Below are 18,027 nucleotides of genomic sequence, written 5' to 3'. Positions count from 1 at the left end.
CTGCCACCCGGCTCAGTGCGGGAGAGGCGGGGAAGGGCGGGGAAGGAGCGTCCCGTCCGTAGCTGTGGCTCCAAGAGGTGAAAGGGTCGCTCCTTCGCCCCAACCCGCAGAAGCCACGGCAGCAGAGAGGAGGGGGGTTTCTTTTTTAAAACATGTATATTTAGAACTGTAACGCTTACAATTTCATTGAACAATCTTAGTACAGTATCTTAACAGTATCTTACAGAACAATGTGAAAAATGATTTTAATAGCAAACCATGAAAATGGAATCGATTAGAATACCTGCAGTGTCAAAGTCACTAACTTGTTACCTTTTCCAGTCAGAAAATCCCAGCAGCCATTCACACGAAATGATGCTTTGGGTTTTATCCAGAATTAAATGGTATGATTTCCACAGAGAAAGGGCATTCCTTCACAGAAAGAAGATGCATAACAAGAACATTTTCAGCTAGCAGGTCTACTTTATACATCTATTTAGACATACTGTTTTTTAAAAATAAAAAATAATTTAAAAAAAGTTTCGACCAGTGCAGGGTGCCTATTCATTTTTCACCTTATTTGCAATTTTTTTGTGAAAGGGGGTCTGTTGTGTTTGGGTTTTTTTTCCTTCCCCATTACAATTCAGCAGAACCTGAGTTTAGAAAAAAAAATAACCACCATTCATTTGTCTAATGAGCAGTTTGTTCCTTGCTTTAGTTTTACTGACAAGTATTCAATATGGGACAGTTTTCCTCTGTGGAGTCTGTTGACAACGCACCATTACAGATCTGCAAGTAGAAAAGGTCATTCTCACATTAAATGCACAAGTTTCAATATCAGAAGCAGGACATTGGAAGGAGCTGTAATTTTTCCAGTCACAGGTGGATTTGCAACATTCACAAAAATTACACTTTTTTTTTTTTTTACATTTTTTGTATTTACATTTCAGATATAAATAATGAAATTCTTTAAGTTACATGTTTTAACTTTGCTTCACAATTATTCTACATCTGCAAGCTTTCCTATATCAAACCAACCTCTTTCTTCCATCATGAATACGGAAGTCTGGCCTCTAATCAGTAATAATTACACTAAGCCTTTATGATGAAAGGTTGACTGTTCAAGTATTACATCATATTGAAATTTTTGCCTCAATTTAAAAATTGGGGCAGCAAACCAAGCCACTTAGAAATGCTAGTAAAAGAAATTAATCTGGGAACTCAATAAGCCAAATAATTTATTATTAAATTCTATCAGTATCTTTCTTTGGTAAGAACTATGCAAGAGGATGACCCAACCCCCACCACCCCCCCCAAAAAAAAAAAATCATATAATATGTGACATCACAGTGTCTACTCTGTGAAGGAGAAAGCCTCAAAAAATTAAGGAATTTTGTTCAGTTAAGATTGTTTATAGCAGTAGCTCTTCCACGCATCCAAGTATGCAAACAATGGAAGTTTAACACAAAAATTGCAATGGCAGGAATTAACGATGATCAAATCAAACAAACAAAAAGAACCCAAAATGAAACAGAGAAGCAACTATTACACCAGTGAATGTGCTGTTGAATGCTTTGTCGTGTTTCTGGCACAAGTGCAGAACAGCCTGTAAATTATTACATAAAAATCTAAGATTCGGATAATTATATCATCCAACTCTAAATCCTAAAATATGTAGGAAGCATGGAAGAAATTCCTCAGCTGCCAGACAAAAAAAAAAAAGAAGTGGTCCAAATAATTGGATTTTTTGTTTTTGTTGCCCTGTGTTGTGATGCAGGATGTGACTGAAGGAAGAAAACCCAATAGCTTACACAAAACATACTAAAGTGGCAATATAAACTAGCTGACACAAGCTTCACTGTACATGGAAATTGATACAATTGTCTGGTGCTTCCATGGCCAGTACACGTTGAGTGCCATAGGTCTCCTTAGAGAGTTAGAATGTTACAACAAAGACTAAATCAGGTCATAAGCCTTTAAAGTGCTTTCATATCCAGTTTCTAATGGGTTTTTGTTTTCCTTGTTTTCATACCGAGTTGTCACGTGACATTGACTTCCAGAACATGGTCGTCCTTGCTGGGAATGACAAGTATCTGCATGCCCGTGCTGCAGTTGAAGACTTGACCGGGTGAAAAGGACTGCAGGCGAGGCATTGGCAAACCTTTGTGCTCCCCACTAGCCGCAGAATGCAAGCTGCCTCTGCTCCTTATGCTGCTGCTGTCAGCTTGATCATCCACATTCTTGTCCACAGACAGGTTATCATTTTCAATCCAGCTATCTGTGTAAAACAAAAACCCAAAGTTTCATTCCATGGAGTGATTAAACAACATAGAAATTATTTCAGAGCCCAGACACACAGTCAACTTGCCACACGTTAACAGTCACTGACCAGCTCTGCTGAGCTAGCAGGCTGTGCACACTTTGGGGCAGCAGCAGATGGAAGAGCATGAAGTATATTGGTTTACAAGGAAAACTTTAGCACTGCGTCCCATTTGTCACAGGCTAGAAGGGTGCACACTGACAGTTCCTGGAGCTCTGCTGACAAATGGGAAGTTGTTTGTACAAGTACAGAGCTCATACAGCTCTTGGACTACTCAACAGTATAGGTAAATACTCTAGGTGGCTGTGGTAATTCCAACTTCATCAAATCTGGTTTACATGACACACATTTTAAGCAGTTCCTTTATTTTGTACTTAACCCTTTAAAAAACGGGGGAAAATTTCAAACTAATGAAGACACAGTAGATGTGCAATTCACAGACAAGGGAACTGCAGAATTAGAAGGTTACCAAATAGTTTTCACTTGATTATAAATCCAGTGACAACTATTTTGTACTAGAATCTTTAAAGGAAATAGAAGAAAAAAATGTGTTTATTATTTCTTCTCACCGATTAAGGCTGCAACTTGAATTCAAAGTTCCCATTACAGCAATGTTTTGTAAGTTTCAAATCAGAAGTGAGTCAAGGTAAGTAACAAAGACCCCTAAGGGTACTTGGTCAACACACTTTCTCACTATGCTTTTTTCTTTACACAAGAACACAGGAGAAGCAGAATCATTTCTCTAAGTAGCCAAGTAGTCAAAATAGCTTTACCAGCATCAAGTTGCATGGAGTGAGCAGAATGGTGAGGGAGGTATTTAAACAATCTGACATCAGGAAAAGGTAGATATCCAGCAAACAGCGGCATCACTTCCATGTGGACTTTGTGAGTTGCTCGAGCTGCTACAGGCATAGATATCACTCCAGAACTTTTTCCACAGACTGCCCAGTTACTACTATTGTCAACAACTGCAAGAATGAAGAGCAAATGCTATTGGGATCTTTTCTGAAAAAATCAAGACCCCTCAGTATACTTTTAGAGCATAATAATAATAATAATAATAATAATAATAATACCACAAATATTTTAGCAACACTGAAAAGCCCACCAGGTTTTATGAATGAAGAGCTGTGCAAGGTAAGAAAACAGTCCTACACAAAAGGAACCACAGTCTGGCCTCAATCAAGTATCCATCCAGTCTGAACAGCATTCATATTGCACTTGAAGACAGATTAATGAGGGAAAAAAAAAAAATATTCTCAGTCTAGCAAAATGAAAACTGCTTTACTGAACAGCTATACTCCTAAGACAAGAATGTTTGCTACAGAAAGTCTGGCAGATGTCATTATCAAGAAAAAACTACTGAGGAATTTTGTCAATAAGCTTTAGAAAAATGTTCTTACCTTCATACATAAGTTTTGTTGTGCAATATCCATCTGATTCTGTCAACGCTTCATCTCTGTCAACCTCTGAGAGGTCAACGAGTCGGGTGATTGACACCTCTAAAGAGCAGAGTGAGCCTGTTTTACAGTACTCTGCCCCCAATGGTGGAAAAATTTCAGTTTTCACGTGATACAATGTCTGTCAGGAAGAAAACAGTGCTGTTATCAAGAAAAAAAGGGCTTTTTACTCGAGTTTAAACTGAACTGGGCAATTGATACAGTAAACCTCACTTCACATTTAACATCCATTAAATCTTTTTAATGCAACATTCAGTTGTAAGTAATGTTCACTTCATTAACTTGCTCAGTTTGAGAAAATACCTAAACCAAATTTGATTTAATCTATTTTTGGTATCAACAGCAGGCACACCATTTTTCCCTCCATTTCTGTGCTTCAACTCAGCCTTCCAATGTTCCTAAATGGATACTAATCTTCATACTATTTAAACAAACTTTTACTAGTTGCTTGGCTCCTCACTTTCCAGACACATCATTTGAATTCTGAGAAATATAAGATAACTACTTCACCACTCTTAATTATCAGAGTTCCCAGAATAACAGCACTCTATTTAACTACAACAAAATTAAATTTCTTCCAAAAACCCACTGTTTAATGCAGTTAGCCCTCTTTTAAAACTCCAGAAAGATGCTGACACAGGTGCCAACAGATGCTAGTTACATGCCAGTAGGTAAACAAATACCTACAATGTCGCTCAATGCCAATTTGTAATAAACAGGTAGAAAACACAGCATCACTGAAAACAGACAAAAGGATTTAATCAGAGTCTTCTCAAGTTGATGCTTTTAACCCAAGTATCAAAAAGGGTAACACAATACTAAATTTGGAGATGAGATTAAATAATGTGTTGAAAGAATTCCTTTAACAGGAAGTTACATCTAGCCTATAAGCTTCCCAGCTCAAACGAATAAAAAGCTTGTCCATAAAGAGAAAGAAGAAACATTTAAGATAACGGCCTAGAAAACCCTAAATGTTTTATTAGAAGAGCTCATCTCAAGCATTACAAAAATCAACTTGCATGCTTTCAATAGCAAAGATTTTTTTGGAAATTGCCATTTGCTTTGGAGAGTGCAGTCTTAAGCCAGCAGGGAAAAAGATCAGTAATCTAAAGATAGTCTACATGGCACCAGCTCAGGAAGGCAAAACCCCCAGAAAAAAAATTAACAATATCAAAGACATTTGTGCAAGTGTTTCTTTCCCATCCCCTATTCCAGTGGCAAGTATACGATTCCACAATATCATATTAAGCTTCAGTTCTATTGTTCAACAAACTGGCTTTCCAATAATTCTGTTTCAATCTCATATATACAGAAGTTTTCTACTACACTTTTTACCTTCCTTTTCCATATATTAGGAAACCATATTTAGTTAACATACACTATTACTTATAGAAGTACTTACAAAAAAATTTTCCACTTGGAATTCATAAGTGAACGGCTTCAGGGTAAAAGACTGTTCTTCAGAGGTAGCTGGATGAAAGCTGACTGAAAACAGGCACTGCAAGGAGAGAGGAAGCTCTTTTGTCCACTTCAATTCCCAAACAAAGAATATTGATTGCTTACTGTATATGACCTGAAAGAGAACATTTATAGCATTATCTCCTGCCTTCCTCTAAGAAAGAAGTTGAAATACACATACATATGTTTGTCTGTTTTGGCATTATTATAGTTTAGAAAAACAAATTACCTGCTTAGTGTTAAATAAATTATTAGGAAAAATATACAACCAAACTAACTAACAGTGAAATTTTTTTAACAATGCACATCTAAATAAAACAAGGGATATACTTTCCACATCAGAATCAATGTTTCAAAAGGGAGCACTTTATATTCAAGTAAGCGTGAAAAATATTTTAGTCAAAAGTCAAATTCAATAAAGATATTAATAATGTTTGTATATACTTTTCCTAGGCACCAAGAGTGACCAATTTAATGTAATGTTCAGACAAGGCTAAAAGAAGCTTCAAAGGGACCACTTTGCAACTTGTTTATAGCTGTATTGAATTGGAAGACACTTTCTACCTGATTTTTTTCTTAAAACCTAATGACAAATTGCAGCTGCAAGATGAACAAATTAAACATTAACAGTGATATTACTGATACTACATTTGTGTAGCTCTTGTTCAAGCAGGAATGTAGTGCTTTGCATGAGGCAAATGGACAAGTTGAAAACTTACCTAAATCTTTGCAAGTTTTAGAATTTAATCTGAGATCTATGGGTGTAAATGTCTTCTAAACAATCTTTAAGAATCAAAGTTAATCAGAGGACTACAAAGGTCTAACCTAACATTAGCTATAAGCCTCATGACAAAAATCTATGCCTAGAAGTGCTAATAATTTCACTAACAAGAACCTTCATCTAACTGTCTTTTCAATGAGCCCATAAGCCACCAAGTGATCCTTTACCTGTTGAGATTCAAGGTTCAGAGGTACCAGCTGCAAATCTGTACAGTTAGAAGAATTTTTTAGGCTATTGTTTGAAAGCTGGAAACAGAGTTCTGACAAATTCTGTACGCAGACTTGCACATATTTCCTGAAAAACATGACACAGTTTGTTCAACAAAAGTTGAATGGTTACACTGAAATAATACATATCTATAATACTGTTTTCAAAGTGCACAGTAAAAACAGAATGGCAGTTATATCTGTTTCTTTCAATCTTTTCCTCAATACTTACGAGTCTGTAGAAACAAGACCGTAAAACATCATCTTCCCTATCAAAAAAAAAGCAAATAACTACACAGAAATAGGCTAACTTGGTTTATCTTCTGCTCTTAGTTCCAAAATAGCTGAAATAAAAAATCTGTTTTACTGTTAATGAAGGAACACTAGAATAAATGCACAAGCTGCCAACGGGAAGCTGTGTGAGATAACAAAAACCCGATTTTTAATGTTTTTTAAAAGGCTGCTATAGACATGAGATATGAAACCCCAGCTCCATATTTTATAAGAAGAAAGAACCAATAAATACTGAAGGAGTGCATTACCGTTTGCCAGCTGACAATAAGGAGTGCTTGGCATTAAAAGGGATGCAGAATGTTAATGCAATAATAGTGGAGTAAATCGACCAAGGACAATCAATGGTTACCTAAAGGAAAAAGGAAACAAAGTTCTTATTTGTAATGGTATTTGGCATAACAATTTTGCATGTCTTCTCATTTCTAAGCAAAACTTCTCTCTGTAAGTGTCTGTATCTAGTGCAGCCAGAAGCGAAAGAAGAAAAAATAATTAAAATCCGTATGTCAAAAACTAATCTGACAAAATATTAGGTTTTTGTTTTCCTCTGAGCGTGATATGACATCTTGAATAAGCTTTTCCTGTGGAAACTGACATACCCCATTCTGAAGACTAGAAATAAACACTAGAAATAAAGGAATGGAATAGAAGACGGACAAGATAAAAGGCTGCTAATACCAACAGCATCCTAATACAATAATCTGGTAAAGGGTCAATATCAAACAAATTGCTGTAGGATCTGTTACTGACATGTCTTTATAATATTTTAAACATTAAATACAAGCTAAAAATATATTTTCAAAAAATGTGTTTAATGTATATTTCTTTTAATTTAAAGCAGCACACTTAACTGAAGAATTTCTACGTGAGTGAATGCTGCCATTCTTTCAATTGTAAAGCCTTTATATTTAAGAAAATACTTTTTATGCAGAGAAAGAAAAATTTAAATCTTTTGTAACATGACATGTTAGCAATGCAAGTCTACAGCTATTCCTTTTTACCCGACTCTTCACACACAAGGATACGTGGCAGCACACTTGGTCAGTTTTAACACAGAGTAACACTGTGAAAGATGATGGTTTCAAGATCATTTTGCTGTCAGCTGAAGACACACTACTTTCTTTCCATACTACTGATTTTATAAATCGCTCATAATGAAAATTAGGAGGAAAAGTTACCTCCAACTAAGTAATGTGACATGTTGAAATACCACAGCGTTAACACACTCATACACAGCTCAACACAGCATGAAGATTTTTCGCAAGTGGAACAAATCTTTCTCGTGAGTTGGAAGAGAGAATTTGAAGACCAACAAGCCACCTTTTACAAAGACATGGGTATCCTTCATCCTATGTAAACTAAGTGTTAGAACATTAAAACTCAGATGACTAGATAGTGGAACAATTGGCACTACAGTAAACATACTATATATTTCTGCTTACATTTATGTTTGCTTCATATTTATAACATTTACCGTGATTTTTGCATGTACGTTTTTAAAGAGAAAATTAGTTCAATGCAAACAGGTGTGTGTGTGTCCCCCATCACCACCACTTCTATTTTGTCAAGGGTATGCCCCTGGGATCAAACAAGTTTCATAATAAAAACATGAAACTGCATCTTACTTTTTGGTCAACAGTAGCCATGAAGTTGTCCTGTTTCTGCTTCTCTTTGTTTTTTCTATGAACTTCTTTATTTGTAGTATTTTCTTTCTCCACTGCAGATCCTATGGCTGATGGCAAATACATGACCTCTAGATCAAATTCAATGACATGATACGCAGGAGCCACTGGCAAACTGATGCTTGTGATCTTTTCAGAAGACTGAATTCGTAATGATGATTCTGAGATCTTTTCTGTAGTTGTGCAGAAAGGAGGAAAAATGTAGATTTCAAACCCATTCAGCCCCTCCCCTTTTTCATTTTAATCTGTAACTACAGAAGGAAACTAGCGTAAAAAACTAAGTATCACAGAAAATTACGTGGTGCCATAACCACTTCCTAGCAATACCTCCATGTCTGCAAAAACAGCAACAAGAAACCATGTTATGCAACTCCACAGTAACCTCTTCAAATGAGCTATAATCTGCACACCTTAAATACCACTGCTGTTCACAGCTTCCCAATAGTAAGTAACACTCTGTCCTTAAACTAAAGGAAGGTAACCATTACATTCCATCTAATAGTCCCTTCCAATGTTCAAGAAAGAACTAAGAGGACAATTTGATAGCAAGCTTCAACCTAGCTAAAGGGCTACTTCAGTCCATCATATGACACCTATTGAAGTTTTTATTATGTCCTGCACCTCTTGAGTCTCAGAATTTCACTTCAAGCAAACTTAAAACTTATTGAACACGTACGCAGCAGTATTCTAGGTCACCATTCATCATCCTCTGTCTTTAAAATACTAAACATGGGGTGTATAGATTATCTTAATCTTGACTTGATTAATTCCGTTAAGACTGCTCTTCCCATTTATGTAAAAGTTGTGTTTGAGCAGCTGAAGAGACTATTCAGTACTTACGCTCAGGAAAACAAAAAAAGGAACTAGGATGTCAATTATTTTAAGGAAACACTGGCCAAAGGAAATGCTCCATTTTCACAGAGCACAATATGAAAACCTGCTTACAACTAATTCACAATAAAAATGGTCTAGTTACAATAGAGCCTGCATAATAAAGAACACCACGATTCACTTGGAAATCATGACAGATGCTTGCCTCAGCAGCAGCTTCACCATGCCTACTGAATTTCATCAATGAAATTAAAAGTTGTCCAGCTATGTCTTGTGAAAAGTTCATACTACTAATTTGAGAGTGAAAGTTTAAGACCTTTCTTGCACTGAAGTACTCGGTTGCATGTCCCTAGAATGATTCTTAATAACAATTATTGAAAAAAAACAGCATCAGTGTTCTTAACACAGTAAGTGCAGGCTTACTTCAGGATTAACAGATTTTCAGCCATTTAAAGATTATTATTTTTTACTTCATTGTTTACCTCTCGTGTTGGAATAGATGACTGCCTTGCTCTCTGGATGGTACAGAATAGGCATGGCATCTGCGTTACTGAGCTGCAAAGTATCCCCATTCTTCATGGTGTAGTGACCAGTAGTCACTGTGAATTTCACCTTCTGTGGAATGCCAGCCAAAAGGCTATCTGAAGAATAGAGAAGATGTTAACAGATTGCAGTACGCATCAGCAGATAGTAACAATGTACTGCTAAGGCTTGTTTGCAATATTCCCAGACAATCTGTCACACACATTAGGGTAACTAAGAAGTGTGGGGTTTCGGTGTTAGGCAACAAATTAAGCCTAGCTCAGATACATTGGTGTGGAGAAGCCGGTTGTTTCAACCTGAGTAACCAAAACCACTGTTTCTTGGATGACTGACTGGCTCACTTGCTGTGTAGCTCTGGCAGCACAGGATGCAGTAAAATGCAATAAACACAAAGAATTGACTAAGATTTTTTGTTAAGTTCTGCCAGCATTAGACAGCTTTATGTTTTTGCACCTATGATGCCAGTCATACCCATGTGCTGTATTTACATAACCAACACAAATGCCAGCACACACACAGACTCGCAAGTATTTGGATCACAACCATCAATTCGATAGGGGCAGGCAATCTAATGAATGCCCAGTATGCCTCTCCTCCCTTCACCACACTTTGCAGGCCCTGTAGCTGGAATGATAGCACTAAATGCATATTCACTCCTCAACTGCCTCAGTTAACAGCCTGAAAACAAAATCAGTATTAACTTCCATTTATAAAATTTAATGAACTCTACAAGAAGTAATGCTCAGCTGTCCATGAAACCAATGGATGTATTCAGTATTAAATTTTAATAAGTTTATATTCTTGCCTCTAGTAGGGAATCCCAGTTCTTAGGCATTTCTTTTTAATATGAGACTGTAGCATCACAAAACGAACCAGTAATGAGCTCCATCAATTACAGATTTAAATATTCACTTTTCCTAATCAGCTCAAATCATATTGAAGTGACACTATGTGTTCAAATTCATGTTCAAAAGTGACACTAAATGTTTCAGAGCTAAGCACTGGCATTTGTTTTTGAAAACTAGCCATTAGTTTTGAAAACTAGCCATAGACAGTGCATACTTGATGGCTAATTTGAAAAATGAGAGTTTATTTTAGACTCAAAATTAAGCGTAAGGCAAAAATATTCTGAGTAATACTCAAGCTAGAGAATGCTTTATCTAGTCCCATGAGAGTACCATAGAAATCATCAACACAACTTCCCCATTGGAACTGTACCTACCAGTCATGGGTTCCACTTTGAGCTGGGGCTCCTGAGAATACACATCATACTGCACAATTGGGTAAATATGAAGAAGGACAAACTGTACTTTTCCCACTGAAGTGCACAGTTGCCTGAGCGTGTATGTCCCAGGTTCTTTGGCCTTTGAAGAAAACATTTGAATGGATTTTTCAATTTACAAAATACTTCTAGAACAAACCCTCTCCTAAAGTACAGCATGTTTTCAGCTCACTTTTATCAGATATTTTGCATTTGTAAATGAAAATGAAAGGCTTGGTCTCCAAGTTAAAAGATTTTCCAGAGGAGCACCTTTTGTCCCATTAAGATAGAAGATCTAGAGTGCTGGCTGATTAAAGAAAAAACATCATAAGTAACAAGTACCAATAATCAGAATAACTACTATAGTTAACTATGCTGTCTAATTGTTATTTTGGGGTGCTTTTGGTCTTGTTTGTTGCTTGGGTTCCCCTCTTCGTGCCACAGATATTAAAATATAATGATATTTATTAAGTACCAAAATTACATTTAGCAATCAGTGAAATGCTTATTTGGTTAACATTTATAAAATCCTACAACATCTACACAAGGCATAGCTGTCAGCTCAAGCAATGTATTTCACATACTCCCTCCCTGTGTGCATGCTTACAAAAAATTAATATACAGGTACTTAATTTCAAACTCTTCCTTTACCCTAAATAATGGTATTCTGGATGTTTTTTGATAACATTATAAAAAGCAAATCTGTAACATCTGCTGGTGTATTTATTCTTGATTCTATTCGCTCTTGGCAACTATTGCTAGGGAATTGGGAAAGTTTTATTTTTTCATGAGTCATTTTATCAAGTGTAATAAATAAATATTGATGCTGGGTATAATTAAATATAAAGAATCAGAAGTTAGGAAGACAAGCTGCAACAACTTAAAATTCAAACCTCACTCACAGTGTTATTTACAAAGCAAATTCTGACCAAAATTCAGTATTACACATTTTTATATTAAAGCCACTAAATATTATCCCTTGAATACTTTACAAACAGAAAAGCATGAGTAAAGTCTTTCATAATATATATGTACTTATAACCTCCACATGAGATGTGAATATCAGCCTGAAGAATTTAGGTAATGATTTCTGATCACTTTTAAAGCTTGAAAAAATAGACTAGGAGATTGCTGTCACCATAAATAATGCTAATCATCCAATTAAGATCTACAGAAATAATCATATTCCCTCTGCATCTTAGAATCACAGTCATTCTTCCTTCTGCTTAAGTAATGCAACTAAGCATTACTGTAAGAAAATTTAGAAAACAAATTGTCAGAAGTTTCTATCCTCTGGCCAACTATATCATCCAGTAGAAGTGACACAGCATATACTGCTACATATATAATGGATTTTTTGGTAAATATTTTGTAAATATTGCAGCTCAAACCTAAAGAAGCCTTCGTCATGCTATCCAGTAATACGCTGTCAAAATTAAAACATATTCCAATTTCCCCCTTAAGGACAGATCAGCTATGCTTTGAACAACTGTACAAAGGTACGTAGGATTCACACTGAACAGCTTTCCCATGCAAAGTTCTTTAAAGAAACAAAGGTTGGAAAAATAGGAAAGTTATACGCATAAGGCTGTTGATCCTGTTGACCAGAAGCACGCAGAACAAGGCAAATTCAAAGCAGAGCTGTATCTTGCTTTTCATCCATTACTCTTCTTCCAGGGTTTTAGATTGCTTCCTGACCCCACTAAGCCACGCCTGCTCAGAACAGGCTCTAACAGCTTTCTTATGGTAAGGCTCCTTCACCTAAAATCCAGTACTACATAATGTTAATTTATTTTACAGAAAATTACATTTGCAGGCACCAAGATGTCTGACATCTCCAATTCCAATTAACTTGTCCCAATCCTTTGAAAGAATGAGAAACTTAAAAAAAACAAAAATAGGTTGGTAGGTAGTTCAAATGACATTATTGTGATTTTACATTCTATCATCAGGGACTTGAACTTAACTTCCAACCTAGAGATACCTGCTATCAACACAGGCTCCACAATGTGCATGTGCACACGCACCAAGCACATCTCAGAATCATAGAATTGTTGTGGCTGGAAAAGAGCTTTAAGATAGTCAAGTCCAACCATTAACCTAACTCTATTGAGTCCAGTGCTAAATCATGTCCCTAAGCACCACATCTACACATCTTTTAAAGACTTCCAGGGATGGTGATTCAATCACCTCCCTGGGCAGTCTGTTCCAGTGTTTGATAACCCTTTTGGTGAAAAAGTTTCTTCTAATATGCAATCTAAACCCACCCTAGTGCAACTTGAGGCCATTTCCTCTTGTCCTATTGCTTGTTTCTTGGGAGAAGAGACCAGCCCCCTCTTGCTACAACCACCTTTCAGGTAGTTGTAGAGAGTGATAAGGTGTCCTATTGGCCTCCTTTTTCCAGACTAAACAGCTGCAGTTCCTCAGATGCTCCTCATAAGATTTGTGCTTCAGACCCTTTAACAGCTTTGCTGCCATCCTCTGGACTCACTCCAGCACTTCAATGTCCTTCTTGTAGTGAGGGGCCCAAAACTGAACACAGTACTTGAGGTGCAGCCTCACCACTGCAAGGCACAGGGACACAATCACTTGCCTGCTCCTGCTGGCCACACTATTTCTGATACAAGCCAGGATGCTGTTGGCCTTCTTGTCCACCTGGGCACACTGCTGGCTCATATCCAGCCCACTGTCAACCAGCACCCCCAGGTCCTTTTCTGCTGGGCAGCTTTCCAGCAACTCTTCCCCTGGCCTGCAGCGTTGCATGGGGTTGTTGTGGCCCAAGTGCAGGACCCAGTACTTGGCCTTGTTGAACCCCATACAGCTGGCCTTGGCCCGTTGATCCAGCCTGTCCCAATCTGTCTGCAAAGCCTTCCTACCCTCAAGCCAACCAACGCTCCCACCCAACTTGGTGTCATCTGCTACCTTAGTGAGGGTGCACTTGATTGCCTCATCCAGATATTAAGGAGAACTGGCCCCAACACTGAGCCCTGTGGAACACCACTCATGACCAACCACCAGGTAGATTTAACTCTGTTCACCACAACTCTTTGGGCCTGGCCAACAGCCAGTTTTTAACCCAGCAAAGAGTACACTGGTCTAAGCCACAAGCAGCAAGTTTCTCCAGGAGAATGCTGTGGGAAACGGTGTCAAAGGCTCTCTGGTGCTTTCTGACCAAGCACTGAAGGAATGGAAAGACAGAGTAAGTGAGCCTATAGAAGCTTCACTCTATAGCAAGTCCAATGACATGACAGAAAATAACAATTAAAGAGAAAAAACAAAACGAAGAAAGTTAAAATCTCAGGTGTAGAGCACCTAAAATATGCTAAAAATGCTAAAGAAACCTCCTGGCCAACTCTGTCTCGCTATAAATTTTTAGTCATCAAAAGCAGATATGTAGATTCTTATTTCAAAACTAGCTTTAAAAAGGGACCAAAAAGGGACCAAAGCTAATTTAAATCAATTATAACATGGCAAAGCTAGCAGCCATATATACCGTATGTCACTGTAAAACACTTTCTCTCTTCATAACATCCATAGGATGAATAAGGCTCAGAAAATGAAATTAATCAGCTATGAAACACCTGTTACTTTATTCATTGTGCTGCCCCATCTCTGGTTAATCATTCAGGTGTTGCACTGAATTTCTCAGCGTTTTCTCATTCAAATTTCCATTTCTGATTTCCATTTGCTGTGCATCTAGTAATAATGCAATGTGAACAGAAGGGATAAGCACTACTGTCCTTAAATAGTTCATAAATTATTGGAAGTACTTAGCTTGCTGGGGGGAAAATGCAGGGAAAAAAAGCAGTGCATGTGTAAGTCAGGAACTGAGGGAATTTCATTTACAACATGATATGTCAGAAGCAGAACTGCAACACATTTTCTGAGGATGACATTTAAATGGCGACACTATTTGCACATGTGTTTGCTAATGCAGTTTTAGTCTTCCTGCAGCAGAAAATACTTATACTCTTGTCTTCTCATTCCTTATGTGATTAAAATTAATAATGGGGGCAATTTTAATTCTGACATCTTCTAACTTCAAATATTTGCGGCTGAGCTTAACTTTGTCATAAATTCTTGCATGTAGGTTTATGACACCCACCAAGTGAAAAATCATTCTACCACCCTCCACAGTGAAGAAGACAATCATCCAGATTTAACCACACAATCATTTACTAAGGGCTAGAAAATGCATTTCCATCAAAATTCTTAAATGCTCAACAGCAAAGGCAGACTTCACGAGCAGCACACTATCCTGTATATGAATTTATCAGTTTAATTTTTGATAGCAACAATCAAATGTTTAAAATAAGTATTGGAAGGCTCAATTAAATAATTGCAAATACTTGCACATTTTGTCAGAAACACAACAGTCTTTTTTCAAGATCTAGAACAAATAAGAGAAGAACACAGGTCTAGAACAACAAAGAAAGCCACAAGAGGAATGGCATTACCCAAGCCTTAACGAAGCAATACAGGTACCACTTGCCAGCACTATGCTCTTCCTCAGTGAGTGCTTTTAGTACTTCTTTAATGAGTGCTACATTAACTCAACTATTAAAACATACCTGAGTATTGAATGTTATTTTATTGACCCCTGGTTCCAGTATTAAGTTGTTGCACTTCAACACATGAGCCCCATCTTCTAAAGTCATCCCTGATGGCACATCCAGCGAGCTGCTGCTCTCTTGCCTTCGTAGTAGCATGTGCACATTTTTGCAGATAATTCCTGCTGTGTTCAAAGAGTTATCTGAGGGACTCCGCTCATACATTTCGTATAGCTCCAGAGCTGGCAAGTTGTTTCTTGACAAAGGAAAGCCTGCAACTTCACTTGGAAAGCTGATAACACCATTGGAAGTTTTGTGCTTAGTGAGCCACTCAGCTGTTTTTCTGTAGCTATTTTTTTCAATGCTGAAGTGAACATGGATGGCCATCTGATCCACTTGGACAGGGATGGGCATTTGGCTCAGCAAAGTCAACTCAATAGACAACTTTCCACCCACATGGACGACTGCATTTGGAGGGTCAAAATGCAGAGTCTTCAACTGCGCAAAGGAGTGCATAGGCAATATAACCTTTTGACCTGGAAAGGCAGAAACAGGAATTTTATTCTTCTCCAGTACTGCTGGAGATCAGTAAATATTTTATCTTAAAAATCTAGCCCATATAATTAATCACATCAAGAACTTTTCACAACAAATCAATACTTCCATATTTTAGTTTTATCTCACATAGAAATAAGACTTAGAGATGCTGACATTTGTTTTCTAACAGTTAAATCTACTGCAGTTTTAGTACTCAGGCTATTAAACACAACTAAACTAACAGGTAGTGTCTAAGCAAAAGCTTAAAATTTCACAACTGAAGAGTTATAGGCATTATGGTACATCCATTCATCATAAAAAATTCTGCATAAATAGTCTTCAGATCTAGAGGAAGTATTCTGTATGAATCACAGAATTGTCAGAGTTGGAAGGGACCTCTAGAGAACCTTTACTCCAACACCCCTACTAAAGCAGGATCCCCTAGAGCACATTACTCAGGACTGCATCCAGGTGGGATCTCCAGAGAAGGAGACTTCACAATCTCCCTGGGCAGCCTGTTCCAGTGCTGTGTCACCCTGACTGTAAAGATGCTTTTCCTCTTATCTAAATAGAACTTCCTATATTCCAGCTTGTGCTCTTTGCCCCTTGTCTTGTCACTTGGAACTACTGAAAAGAGTCTGACTCCATCCTCCTTGCACCCACCCTTTAGATACTTGTAGGCATTAACAAGATCTCCCCCCAGCTTTCTCTTCTACAGGCTAAAGAGTCACAGCTCTTTCACAGCCTTTCCTCATAAGAGAGATGCTCCAATTCCCCAGTCATCTTTTTTGCCATAAATTTGAATTATGAATTTAAATGATGATCTATATCTGAGGACAAGGTATTACTGAAGCAGGAGGAAGAATAAATAGAAGAGGTAGGATGGTCAAAATAATAAGCTGCAAGTGGATGGGAACAGATCTAACATTAAAACCAAAGTAGTATTATCACAGAGCTGCCATCTGCATGCCAGCAATGCAGAGAAAAAGATATGTCAGGATCCGAAAAAAACCAACTCAAGATATATTATGAGATGTCAAAGCAGAGAAACAGACAAAGTGAAGGAAAACAAAGACTTGAACATTTTCATCCTGAATATTTGAATTACTTTTTTACCTTTGACTCTTCTTAATTATTACAGAAGCTTTATACATGTTCTGGAGATGACAAGAAAAGCACCACGTTGGTTCAGAAGTTATACACAAGGTAATGAAACCAATCAGAAAAAGCCTTCCAATCTACTTTTAAGGAAAGATCAGATTAGGATATCTTAAGTTTTAAGTGTTTAAGAAGCAGATTTACCTTGGTTCTCTGCTTGCTGATTGGCAAAATCCAGTATTTCTTGGCAAAAGCTTTTGCGTTCATCTTCTGTTAAGAGACTATCGCCAGCTAAAAGGCTGCTTGTTTGAAGGTAACTAACAGAGTTAAGGAAACATGAGGTAGAAACCTACAACATTCAGAAATTTGACTAAAAATAAGACAGTTGAGGTACTGCTTTTCTAATCTTTTAATACAAGACCTGCTTTCAACACCACCACACTCTTCCATTAGAAAAGAAACAATGGAAGATTTATCATCATCTGAGAATTTTGCACAACCTGTTTTTTGAAGACCTATAATCCATTCTTAACCTGTGCCATCTTCCCCCATCTAAAAAGACAGAAAATTCATTATTCAACAATAGATGCAGCATGCAAGTTAAAGACCCAGTGTGTTGCATTATGCTGTCCAACGTTTAGAACTAATTGATTATTTGATTGTATCCCAATTTATTTGGCTGTGAATAAATTGCCAGTTGTTGCAACATCATTTACCACAACAAAGTCATAAGGTATTCTTTATACTTCTGAGTGCTGGCGATACAAATGCTCATTTAAGTATTTAGTTAAGACTGCAATATGATGGGCTCAGATTCTTTAAGGGCATTTGCACTGAAAAAAAAATTAAGAGTTTAAATGCGATGTAAGTATTTTTGAAGGAGGCAGACATTTACAATGTCTAAGTTTAGTCCTAAAAAAAAAAACAGAAACAAAGAACAAAACCCAAAATACACTACAAATCTGAAATTAGCTCAAGTGATTTTAAGCTACAGTAAGATTCGTAATACTGTCACATAAAGACAAAGATA

The 18,027-nt window shown here is 37.1% G+C and overlaps 1 protein-coding gene across 1 annotated transcript in view; it reads right to left on the bottom strand.

The window, feature by feature from the left end:
• Positions 1-137: 137 nt before the first annotated feature.
• Positions 138-18,027, bottom strand: part of TRAPPC10 (trafficking protein particle complex subunit 10) — a 42,895-nt gene continuing 25,005 nt past the window's right edge. The window contains exons 13-23 of the mRNA XM_051617284.1: positions 17,202-17,314; positions 15,384-15,898; positions 10,774-10,915; positions 9,491-9,649; positions 8,121-8,350; positions 6,747-6,847; positions 6,166-6,292; positions 5,162-5,332; positions 3,703-3,880; positions 3,073-3,267; positions 138-2,257 (exon numbers count right to left, since the gene is read on the bottom strand). Coding sequence (XP_051473244.1) covers positions 2,019-2,257; positions 3,073-3,267; positions 3,703-3,880; positions 5,162-5,332; positions 6,166-6,292; positions 6,747-6,847; positions 8,121-8,350; positions 9,491-9,649; positions 10,774-10,915; positions 15,384-15,898; positions 17,202-17,314 — 2,170 coding nt within the window. The 3' untranslated portion in view covers positions 138-2,018. The remainder of the gene's footprint in view (positions 2,258-3,072; positions 3,268-3,702; positions 3,881-5,161; positions 5,333-6,165; positions 6,293-6,746; positions 6,848-8,120; positions 8,351-9,490; positions 9,650-10,773; positions 10,916-15,383; positions 15,899-17,201; positions 17,315-18,027) is intronic.

The sequence above is a fragment of the Apus apus genome, chromosome 1 (assembly GCF_020740795.1).
Source record: "Apus apus isolate bApuApu2 chromosome 1, bApuApu2.pri.cur, whole genome shotgun sequence".
In the NCBI taxonomy this organism is placed as follows: domain Eukaryota; kingdom Metazoa; phylum Chordata; class Aves; order Apodiformes; family Apodidae; genus Apus; species Apus apus.
This window is presented reverse-complemented; position numbering and strand designations above follow the sequence as displayed.